Source organism: Sinocyclocheilus rhinocerous, unplaced genomic scaffold (assembly GCF_001515625.1).
Source record: "Sinocyclocheilus rhinocerous isolate Xijiao unplaced genomic scaffold, SAMN03320098_v1.1 scaffold8, whole genome shotgun sequence".
Lineage (NCBI taxonomy): Eukaryota > Metazoa > Chordata > Actinopteri > Cypriniformes > Cyprinidae > Sinocyclocheilus > Sinocyclocheilus rhinocerous.
The window spans coordinates 2,780,001-2,792,648 of NW_015666800.1; the positions used below are offsets into that span (position 1 = coordinate 2,780,001).

The window sequence follows — 12,648 nt, forward strand, 5'->3', positions numbered from 1 at the left end:
CTTCAAAAACAGCGATTTTACCACCTCGTTGCTGGGGAATATAATGTAGCGATCTAGTATCTAGGCTATTTTATTAATGAAAATCACGGGGAAGCGTTTACAACAAGTTTATGTGTGTGTGCAGCACAATCTGCGATCTCTCTCTCTCTCTCTGTGTGTGTGTGTGTGTGTGTGTGTGTGTGCGAGTGATGCTTGTTTGTTAGTGTGCATCAATTAAAGCAGCGCATTAATATAGAACTGACTTGGAACAACTACCTGTTCATTAAACGGTTTTACTGCATACCTGCCAGCCAATCAAAATCCAGTATTTAGACAGACCATGGAATATATATATATACACACACACACACCTTTTACTCACCTAGTCTTTGAGGTCCATCTACCCCAGAGGGTCCAGGGAGAGAAGACTGAGGGCAGGAACGTGGGTAACCCCCCTCCGCGCCACTGGGGCCTGAGCGCTCCTCTGGACCTGCAACAACTGCAGCCTTCCCACCTACACTGCTCCGCGCTGGGAGAGCTGAAGGACAAAAATACCAGCCTCATCCTGATGTGTTATATTTGGCACAGAGGATGAAACAATGACTCTTTTTTTCTCCTTCTTCTACAGATCTACTCTCACCCTACCTGGTGGAGGGAGGTTGCCATGAAACAACACACTTCCACATGATGATCGCTCCCGTTCTTCACAAAGCAGTAAGCGTCGGACTAACCATATCGGTGACAAACAGAAACGGAAGGTAAGAATTATACATGCATAAATTAGGTGCTGCACCTAATTCACTCACATTTGTTTTTACTGTCAACAGTTTTTAATAAATATATCCACTCCAGTTATACCATACCTAAGGGTCTAATACCATAGAACTCTGCCTCATGTCGTAGGATACTAATGTTAACCCCCCTATCAGAGAAAGCAGGAATATTAGACAAGTCAAATTATATATTTTGGGGATATGTAATGGATAACAATTAGGCATATGTTATATCTCACCTCAAGTCTAATTCTTTAGTTCGAAGAAAGTTTAAAATGGGTGCAAATGCTGTTGGGTCTCTGTCAATGAATATCTTATAGAAAAGAAAAGATCTAATTCAGAGCTGGATAACATTTCAAATTTTATTGCATCTGAAAACTTTTAAATTATTATTTTTTTAACAAACAACCCACAATAAATGGTACAACTGTTTTTTAGGACTTCTACTCACGGCTCCAGTTTCATCCCGTAGTGTTGATATCCTTCCACTAAGTAAACTAGGCACAAAACACATTTACACAAACAAAGCTATGCAATGTCCATAACACAACAACTGCATTAGTTTTATTATTCAAGAAGAATGGATAGAGGTTTAACAAATATGCATACAAAGAGGATCTCTGTGTTATCATTCTGGAATTTCTATTAAAGTGTACAAATCATGACAAATCAAAATTTCCCTTAAACTATTAAGACTGATGTAGCATATTTCAACTTTCAGAACTCAAAACTTCCTCCCAGTCCAAAAAAAAAAAAAAAACTTGAGCAGAAAAACAACAAGGCTGTGGTGCTGCCGCTTCAGACATCTTATCTTACCTTGAGAAGAAAGAGTCAGGAATCCATGTCAGAGTCTGCCTTGACGTGCTAAATCTGAAAATATGTAGATAAGATTTTAGATACAATCACTTTTCATTTCTCTTTTACTGGGTGAGCTTATCTATCATCCAGTTTACAGCTACAGTAAGAAGCGTTCAATGTCATTGTCATTTTTTTTTTTTTATTGCAGTTTTAATATAGTAACTTAAATAACTATGGTATTAACTAGGGTATTTCTTCAGTTGTTTATATTTTTAATAAAATTATGATGCTATTTTAGAGGTTTTTGGACATTCTGATGACATCTTGTAGAACATGTAAAAGCTTTGCATGAAATAAGGAACTGAATAGTCTTACTCGCATTATGTAACGTAATAACTGTTATGGTAATGTTCAAGACGTGTAGTCTGAGCTCAAAATGTGCTTTATAGTTTAAAACATGATTAGCGGACACACTATGTTACCGTTACATATTAACGCTCATGGCGTCACATCAAAGTCAAAATCCGCCGCACAGTGACGGAGCCTTTGATCTCAAATAAAACTGTTTTGACTCCGCGTTCATGTAAAGACGTCATGACGTCAGCATACCTCGTTCCTCCGACATTCAGCTGGATGATGTCACCCATTCCAGATGTTGAACTGTTCCCAATAATTCCAGCCATCCTTCAATTCCGTACGGTTAGCGAGGAGCTATTTGATTATCCAGTTTGTGCATCGATCCAGCGGGAGTCCTCAAGATTCTCTTTATTCTTCCTCGCGACCCAGCGAACCCATAAATTCTGCGTCACGAGAAGGACGTATGACATGGAGCTGTTCGTACACAGTGTTCTCCATATTCAGAGCTTTAATAAACAACTCAAAACACGGCCTTCAACTATCAAAGGCCATTTTCTGTAGCATTTGGGACTTTGGATCGCTACGTTCAGTGTTGTGGACGCCATAGAGCGATGCTAGAAGTACGCTGTGAACTCATCACAGGACGCAGACCACGCCCAGTGTTTTGGGTGTGTCTTGAGAAAGCTGGATTTCTCTCATTTTACAGTCTTAAAGGTGCACTCACTTTTGTTATTGTTATTATTATTTAGCTAATTACTAAGTTTTTACAAATAAAGAAATTAACAACACTTAAAATGTAATTATAAAAAGACATGTACACTAAAATACACTAGTATGAGATGAAGGCGCTTTTGTATTAGGTTACCGAGTCTTCATCTCGTGTGAGTGGACATGAAACATGTTTCATGTAGCCTATTATTCATTTCTTTATGGGTAAAACGTCTTTATCGAGGGACAAATTGCTTGTAATTTACAGTACAACTGATGTACTACATAGTGTGCACTACAAACCTGTTGTGCATTAACAATATCAAATGCAAAGTGGTGTGTATTACAACCTGCAAAACTAGTATGCAGCTACTAAAAGCTGCTTATATTGACTTTTTATAGTAAAATAATTTGCACACACACACCCAGGCACAAGTATTGAAACATTTATTGCAAAAAATGGTGTTATTCAGGATTAAGGCATGTCTTTCCTCATTTTCTAATTTTTTTTTACCTGACCTTGTTCAAACAATCAGACAAAAACACACAAGTTATTTAGTGTTTGTAGGGAATAATGAAAGAAAACTATTCCTTTGTTGTTTCACAGATGTCACTAAACCTGTTTATGGTATGTATTAATTCCTCAACCCAATATCATTGTGGATTTATTACTTCCTTTGAATGTTTTATGCTTTAATCCATATATGTATCCCTGTCACAGTTTTAGCCTCTTGGGTATTTTACTGGCTTGAAAAGTCATAGGAATAAACAGCATTATCATCACAGAATCCTTAAAGACTGCTAAAAGTTCATTAAGTGGTTGGACATCTCAGTCAGGTTGTGAAGGTGATGTTGAGGTCAAGAGCAAGTATATGGCATAAGTGACTTATCAGGGCTGATGCAAATTAGAGTCTGGCCAAGAATTGCCATACAATTCAAATTTGAAAGTGTCTTAATTACTTTTAGTACACTGGTACACACAAATAACCATGCAGAATTTTTCTGGGAATCAAGCTGGAGGATAAATAGAAGGAACAAATACTGAGAATGGAATGCTTTACACTCTTGTGAACAATTTTTAAAGAAAAAATAACTTTGTAGAAAACAAAATTTGTTAATGTACAAATTAAATATTATGGTCAAATTAAAAGAAAAACATTTTTTTCATACTGAATACTTACACAAATGTAACAAAAACTTAATGCAAAAGACTTGACGTGGTTAAGCCACTGGAGTCTGGTCATTTCCAAAATATTACCTTACTGCATATAACAAGAATAGGAAAATGTCAAGTGCATGGAGGTCACTAAGCCACAGTAAAATTCTTCAGTTTAAATATATAATATAAATGTGTGTTGGTACGCTGCACTCATTTGAAATTAGCATAGTCAGAGTAGATGTCAACAAAATCTTGCACAACTCTGTAGCAGAAGTCATACTGTTCCTGAAAAGACAAATGGAACTACATTATATCATAATTCAAACAATGACAGTCAAAAGTCAAAATACCTACTCATTCTCTATTATTTTATTATTATTGCTATTTTACATATTATAATAAAATAGTGAAGCCATCAGATCTATGTGAACTATGCATAGTGTTTCACATTCTTACCACAGTTTGGACCATATGTGGTCTCTGAGTGCGTAAACTCTTCACGGTCTGGAATACGTCCAGTAACCCCTCGGCTTTGACCCGCTCTAAGATGTTGCTGAGGGCAATGAAGGTTCCAGTCCGACCAGCACCAGCACTGATGTCCCACCCCCCCAAAACATACTTTTATGATAGGTTTTACAAACTTTATACAAAAAAAATAAATCTGTTGAACAATATGAAAGACTATGTGTGTGTGTAAGTGATATAGAGAGTGTATGAGTACCTGCAATGCACCACTATAGGGTTGTTTCCAGATTGTTGCTGTTGTTTCTGCACTGCAGCAATAATGTCAATCATTCCCTTTCCGTCTGATGGGATTCCAATCTCTGGCCAACCATGGAAGTGGAACTGTCTGACTAGACGGGTCTGCTTTTCCTGCAAACAGCCCAATTTAGCATCAATTTGAGCAAAATAAAGGAAGCTCCTAAGTGAAGCGTGTGATGGACAATAAAATGGTCAAATTCACTGCACGTTTAACTCACTGATGCATATGACAGCAGCATGTCTCGAATGCTGAAAGTCTCACAAAGTGTGTCTCTCTTCAGTTCCAGTACATACTCTCCAAATGAAACACTGCCCTCTGCTGGCCAGTAACGTACACACTTCTCCTGAAATGAGAGTTGTTGGAAAGGAATGAATGCGTGAATACTTCGGACATAGAAATTTGGAAGAGTAACTGCATGTTTCTTTATGTTGATTAATGCATAAACATTACACTGTACCTGTTCTCTCTCTTTCAGCTCAGTAAGCATGACAATGGAGTGGCACTTCCACTCCCATACCATGCGCCAGAAGTCCTGCACAGTGTGAGCTAAAGGTGCCTGAGTTGCTATAAAGTAATCCTTCTGCCTATAACCCTGCAAAGCTTTTCATTGATAATATTACCCTGTTGAAGTCATCTGGTAATAAGACAGGATAATGATTACATTAAGAAAGAAAGAAAGAAAGAAGTGATTAATCTTTTTATATAAATATATATCCCTCTTCTCACATGGGATGATCTGCAGTACTCTATTCTTTCTCATGTTGGCAGGCAGATTTCCGGTTCTCATGTTCTCCTTCATTATGCGGACATTAGTCAGTTTCTGAGGAGATTCCAAACAAAACAATGTGTTAAAAAGAACACTTCATTTTTGTCATTGTATGTTCATAGTAAATCATGAGATCATTCCATGCTATTGCTTAGCAAATCCTATAATAAGTGTAACTGATGTGGTTCTTACTCTGAATTCTTCCTCCAGACCCACTCGGTCCATTTGTGTGTGTGTGTTGTGGAGTTTGTGGAGGTGGCCTTCCAAAGAAGCGATGTCTAACTCTGTGTCACCATACAGGTAATGCTCCAAAAGTGCCTGGTAAATGAACGAATACTGCATCTGTGGGCGAAAGAGAGGAATATCAGTGGCCAGTCACTGCTGAAATGAGTCAAACACAGCAGAGGGACTGCAGAAATTCCTTTACATCTGTTTGAATGAGCTGACAGCGCTGCTTTCTTATTCTGGACACAAAGCCGAACACGTCCACCCTCGCTTCAGCGTGCATCATATCCATCATTGCGTCAATCACAGTGAACGTCCCAGTCCTGCCAACCCCAGCGCTATACAGAGAGAAAATGAGATGAGTCGTGAGATGTGAAGTAGGACATGAAATGAGGGATAATGAGATAATGTAGTAAAAACTGCAGGGTTTATCCATTTGAATTACTATTTTGTGCTAGATAATTATCTCAGTTCAATTAAACATGGGATCAGTTTTATATTAACATTCAAAATGCTGTGAACATTGCAGGTTTTTACTGTATAGCATACCAGAAAAAGTTATAGTTTGCCATTTCACTGCAATGAGGGACTTTTCACACTTTAACAAGTGGGAAATTCTGGTGGTTCTGGCTGAGGCGTTAACAATCCCACATGAGGGGGCCGTTTAACAGCTGAGCCTTAAGATGTGTGTGTTGGTGGTTGTTTCTGCATACTTTGCATTTCAGACTGTTTTATAGATTAAATGTTCACGGTTTCAATTGTTTTGTCCAATAAATAGCTCTTAACTCACTAGCATGCTCAAAGGCATCCCTATAGATCTAATTGACTGTTGTATATAACACATTATATACATTCCTTTTCTTAGGGGCCTGTCACACAGAACGTGTGGAATTGGAAAATCAAAAGGTCTCAAAACAGAAGGTCTTTAAAAGTTGAACTTTTAACTTGAGTGCTGCGTTTTTAGAGCACTACGTCATGTGCGAGACACTGCAAAAAGACACAAGACGGTCAAACTCATCCATCTAGCGCATTTACATAGAAAAACAATGGAAAATAGGGCTGCATGATTATGACAAAAATCATAATTGCCGATTATTCCCTTGAAATTGTAGTTGCGATTATTAATTACGATTATCACAATTTACATTGAATGATGTTTATACTATTGTTTGATGCAACTGCATGCCGTATTTTTATATGAAAATAAACAAGCTGAAAACACTCTAACTGAAAAACCTTTAGTGCTTTTCTATAGTATTAAGCCTCAAATGTCAAATATACATCGGATTGGTTTCTTCTTTAAATGATAAAAAAAGTACAAATATGAATGGCATTATAATGTTATACTAAAACTAAAACAATGGAAAAACCCTTAAGATAACATGTAGAAAGAAAAAAACATATCTTAAGTGTGCAGAATAACATAAGTGGACTTTGAACGATTAATTGCCGCTTTGAACGATTACGTAATTGTGGCATGGCATCCATAATTGTAATTGCGATTAGAAATTTGATGAATTGTGCAGCCCTAATGGAAAAGTACCACAGGGCAATAAAAAATGCATTCTGTGTGAATGACCCCTTAGTCTGTAGGCAAATATATTTTAAGAATAGCCAGCAGTCTTACCTACAGTGCACTATGATTGGTCCAGCGTGGGCAGGGTTCACAGTCTTGACTTTCTTGAGGAACTTAAGCATGCCAATAGGGGAGAGGGGTACGCCAAAATCAGGCCAACTGGTGAAATGCAGCTGAGTGACCAACCTTGGAGGTCTGCAGCCATCAGCAGCATGCTGCAAAATCACACCAGTTTGCATTCAAAACACGTATAAATAGCACAGCAAATACTCAGTTTAATGGCCTGGCTGATTCCACAAGAGTGTAAAATATTCTTGGTTACTAAATTACAGACCTGTCAAGAGAATTAGTGTACTAGTATATCAGTATAGTATACAGAGCATTTGATTACTGATGCTGTAATGTTTCTAAGGGAAATGACCACTCACATGCTGCACACAGAACTTCCTGATTGTGTAGTCCACCAACACTGTGACATCTTCCATTGCCACCCTCACACAGCCGTAGACCCAGCAGCCCTGCTCAGGCCAGTACTTATAGCACTTTTCCTGCATTTCACACACAGATATTTAACCGAATACTTGATTAATGCAATTTATTAGTAGTGTTTTGTTTTGATTTCTTTTTTATATTGTCCCTTTTTTATAACTTTCTGCATGTTAAACACTTATCAACTCATTCTCTGGTGTTACTTTGCGATGTCTTCTCTTACCTCTTTTCTCTCTCTTGTGTTGGTCAACATGACTATAGTGGCAGATTTCTGCTCCCAAACCATCCTCCAGAAATCTCCCACTGTCTCTGGTTTTGGGCCTGAAAATAAGACAAAATATTGAGAAACAAAAGATAGATGAATGAAAGGTCATTTAAGGTTAGAAGGTTTACATTTGATTGATTAAATTACCTTCTAAATGAGGGGAAGAGGGAAGCTATTTGTGCATACCTTGAGCTGCAATAAATTTGTTTTTTTCTCTGAAGCCCTATAGAAAAGATTAATGAATCAATCCTAAGACTCATTAATGTACAATGTCAAGATATAAGGTATTATAGGCATTATATAAGGTGTTATATATAAGGTATTACAGTCTTATAATAATATTTTACATAATATATTAGATCACAGGAAGTAATTCCTATTTTTTTTCCCAAAAGCATGGAGAAAGTACTCACATCTATATAAGAGGCATTTATGTAATCAGAGCCCATATATCCATCTATGTGTGAAAGCAGCACTCTTGAGTGGTCATCTGAGAAGGAAATGAAGAGATGTGTTTTATTAAACTCTAGGGACCAACTTCCTCCATTCAAATCCTAACAGCCCCTATTATAAAATTATACTAAACCTAAATGACACAAAACAAGCTCTTTCACATTGTTTGTAAAGTTTGCAAGTGTCCATGAAAGAGTGAGGAATGCTTACAGGGCAGAATATTGGGATATCTGTTCTTTTCTCTGTTCTCTTCTCTACTCGCCTCTTCAAAGGTACCACAGCCAAAACCACAAGGCAAAGACTGTAAAAGAGAAGCAGCAGAAGAAAAAAACAGTATGTGTGTATAAGAAAACAAAATGGAGTTAGTGTTCATGTGGAGAATGATAAAGTTTGTGTGTGTCTAAGCTCTTACATTAAATTCCTCTCTGAACAGTTTGCCATCATCTGCCATGCGTAGGCGAAACTCTTCCTCCAGGGAGTCCAGAGGGATGGGGAAATAACGCTTTGATGGAGAGGGTGATCTGGGGAGGAGCACCACCGTTTGTTCTGACACAGAGAGAAGAAGAAAGACATACAGGCAGAAAGAGAGACATTCTCTTTCTGTTACTGTTTTATATCTCTCAAGCAGATGCCTTCTAAAAGTTCTAAAAGCTTTGTTCTAAAAATATAGGCTTAATACAAAATGACAACAAAAAATCTGACAAATCAAAACATACCTTGATCTTCCAAAAAGCCATTTGGCAACTTTTTGTCAACCGAGGCGACAAGATCCTTCCTTTGCTCTCTAAACCTGAGAGATTTTGAAGTAAGACATTTACAGAGAGATAAAACAAAACAAAAAGTAAAAATTACAAAGTTCACAATACACACCAAAATCTAAAGTTCTTTCTCATGGGAGATTGTTTGGTGCTCTGATTCCTCAGAGCAGCTGAGAGAGAATGACTCTGTGACACACCATCACAACTGCTTTCACATTTCCCTACACATGCAGCTGCTGCTGGAGCAACTCAGCAGAGTCATAAACAGACACATACGCATACACATACTCTTAAAGGTGAAGTGTGCTATTTTATTTTGTTAAAATAATTTATTCTCTCTCGGCTGAAAAGGCAGCAACAACTATACGCCTTTTGTAGGCTGACTCCCTAAAAAATGGGTAAACACTGTGCCTCTATGGCTCTATCTTTCAAAACATTGCTTTGTTTGTTTGATCACAACCAGTGGTGTGAGATTGGAGTGGGGCTATCTGTTGTACCGACCAATGGTGGACAGCGGGAGTGTCCAGAAACCTATTTGAAAACCTGTGACCAGTTGCATAAAAAGCTTAGACTAGTCTTAGAAGTTAGTCATATATTTTTTTTTTTCAAGACTTGTCATCATTGAAGTCGGTTACATCAAAATGTAGATTGGTCTAATATCAATCCAAAAAATTACACATCATTACACCTTGGTAACTGCTAGTTGGGCAGACCTGCAATTATTTTTGCAGTTATATTTGGAGGCCCAGAAATGACATACTTCATCTTTAACAAATAATGTAATATAACATAAAATAAATGGCATGTTTGAGTATTTCACATCCAGGAAATGGTACAAGATAAAAACGAACATGTACTGTACATGTATGTTCTTGGCAAAAAGAATGTAATAATGTAAATATTCCAGATGGAGGGTATTAAAGTATTTGCACTATATTTGCAAATATTTTTGTAATGTTGGATACAAATCATGTTAGTAAGATGTGAACAGGAATAGTAGGCAACTGTTCAAATGTGTGGGGCTGGTTTTTTTTTTTTTTTAAAGAAGTCCCTTATGCTCACAAAGGCTTCATTTATTTGATCAAAATACACTAAAAGCAGTAATATTGTGAAATATTATTACAGTTTAAAATAACTATTTTTGATTTTAATATATTTTTAAAAGTAATTCATTCCTGTGATGGCAAAGCTGAGTTTTCAGCAGCCATTACTCCAGACTTCTGTGTCACATGATCCTTTAGAAATCATTCGAATATGCTGACTTAGTGTTTAAGAAGCATTTCCTATTGTTGTGCTGCTTAATATTTTTGTGGTCTATATGAAACTATGCAGTGCTGAGGTCATTGGCACTTCACATACAACTCTAGAAGAACACTAGAGGGGAACGAGTGTTAGTTGTGCAGGTAAGGAACAGTGAGGGGTGAGAGTTTTTGTAAGTACTTCAAACAAGATGTAGAGGAGCCCTAGAGAAAGTGAATCTATAAGCGGTATGATTATTATTAGGGCCCGAGCACCGATGGTGTGAGGACCCTATTGGAATTGCTCCGTTTCTTATTATTAGGGCCCGAGCACCGATGGTGTGAGGACCCTATTGGAATTGCTCCGTTTCTTATTATTAGGGCCCGAGCACCGATGGTGTGAGGACCCTATTGGAATTGCTCCGTTTCTTATTATTAGGGCCCGAGCACCGATGGTGTGAGGACCCTATTGGAATTGCTCCGTTTCTTATTTTGTAACTGCTGAGCTGATGTTGTGATAATGATGGAAGCTTTGCTCCACCACTGAGTGGCAAGGAAGCAATTTCTGGCCTAGACAAATGAGCACTTTTCATGTAAAGAGAGCATCTAGTTAGATGCCTACAAACAGATATTCGTACAGGCCTATCTGGTCAAAGAGGTTTAATAAAGGAATGGAAGTACAGCAGTTGGCAACACTGTAGGCCAGACTTATAAAAGCCTAGAGCTGAGTACAGTGGGGGTCAAAAAAGGGCTGTTCACTCATATATATTTCATTGTATCTCTGTATATAATGTATAATGTGTTATTTGTTTCGGATAGAATGTTTTGGGGTATGTGTGTTTTCTTACCTCAGAATGTAGGCGATGAGGAGAAGAAAGATGACGAGCAGGAGAGAGGTGACGAGGCCTGAGGCTAAGACATGTGAGCCCTGAGGCGCTGGAGACTCTGAACAGAGAGAAAGACAATGGAAGTGAGTGAAGTAAGATTCTCCACAGGCTTTTCAGCAGGCCCAGATGGAATCTGCAGGCTTTATTCAAGAAGGAAAAATTCTGCAGAATGGATTTAAACTGGATAACATTGGATATAACTTCACTCAATTTGGCAGATGCAAGCATTTTCATATTTTAAAATGTGCAATGTTCCAGTTCCAGACATTCTTTGGATACAGATTATGTGTCGGCCTGTTTATAAATCATTTTGAATGAAAAACAGATATCTGGAGATGGTATACCTGTGGTCAGGTTTCCATGAGAGGAACTGTTTGAAATGAGAGCTGCTGAAACTAGAAACAGGACCATCATGGCTGCAGGTAAGAAGAGAAAACAACAAATAAACAACTATTTGAGTGTCCAGATAATAGATTAAATAACTGCAATACACTCAAATGTCCAAAAGATTCACAAGAGATTCAGTTAACCTATATTAAAACCTTTTTCTCATGCCATTCAGTAAAAATCTTCACTCTACATGAACAAATCTAAAAACTAAAATTACTTTCAATTAATGGTCCAGAGAGTTACAGCCTCTGGAGATATGGTACCATCTAGCGCACAAAACCAGCAGCAACTGAGAAAACTAGGACAAGACTTTCTACCCCAAATATCACGCTTTTATATCTAAAAAGGTATTGTGTGTAAATGCATCTCAAAAATGATCATGTGACATACAGTATATAATAAACTTTTGATTAAATACAGTGGGGTTCAAAAGACAACGTGATTTGAAAATATTTGAAAAAAATAAAAAATAAAACAAAGTCATAATGTTTAAAGGGGTCATAGGATGCCCATTTTCCACAAGTTGATATGATTCTTTAGGGTCTTAATGAAAAGTCTGTAACATAGTTTGGTTAAAATTTCTCAATGGTAGTGTAAAAACCCCTGTCTGTCACAGCTCTTTTCAGAGCATGCAGATTTGTAGCATTTTCCTTTAAATGTTAATGAGCTATGCTGACCCCGCCCCTCTCTTCCGAGCTGCTCTCACAGACTGTTTACTTTAGCTGTATTCATCGTGAAACTTGCTAATTAGCACATTATTAGGAAAGGCGATTTGCAAAGATTCATTAAAAAACCTTATACTCACTTCTTCTGTAGACGAGGCTGGATCACGAATGATTCGCGCGAACATAGACGCATTTATGTAGATCGGGGGCGCATTCCCTTCAAAAACAAACATAATCCACTGCATCTCAGCGGCTCAGATGTCGGAAGTAAATGACGACTGCTATGTTCATTATTACATCCAACAACACCTCAGTCGCTTGTTAGGAGTCATTCTTGTCTACATCTGCTCCGGCGGTGAAACAATGGCGGACTGATGACAGCTCACTCAGAGCGGGTCT

General features: G+C 37.7%; 1 protein-coding gene and 1 pseudogene across 3 annotated transcripts in view; both read right to left on the reverse strand.

Moving 5' to 3' along the window:
- The window catches only part of LOC107733121 (BTB/POZ domain-containing protein KCTD3-like), a 10,261-nt gene extending 7,724 nt beyond the window's left edge, over positions 1-2,537 (reverse strand). For 2 of the 3 annotated variants that reach the window (XM_016544619.1, XM_016544621.1), the window contains exons 1-7: positions 2,160-2,537; positions 1,569-1,622; positions 1,204-1,249; positions 992-1,065; positions 843-901; positions 625-705; positions 362-517 (exon numbers count right to left, since the gene is read on the reverse strand). In XM_016544619.1, coding sequence (XP_016400105.1) covers positions 362-517; positions 625-705; positions 843-901; positions 992-1,065; positions 1,204-1,249; positions 1,569-1,622; positions 2,160-2,233 — 544 coding nt within the window. In that variant the 5' untranslated portion in view covers positions 2,234-2,537. The remainder of the gene's footprint in view (positions 1-361; positions 518-624; positions 706-842; positions 902-991; positions 1,066-1,203; positions 1,250-1,568; positions 1,623-2,159) is intronic. The other variant, XM_016544620.1, reaches the window with a different exon arrangement.
- Positions 2,538-3,082: 545 nt separating this feature from the next.
- Positions 3,083-12,648, reverse strand: part of LOC107733192 (receptor-type tyrosine-protein phosphatase epsilon-like) — a 10,610-nt pseudogene continuing 1,044 nt past the window's right edge.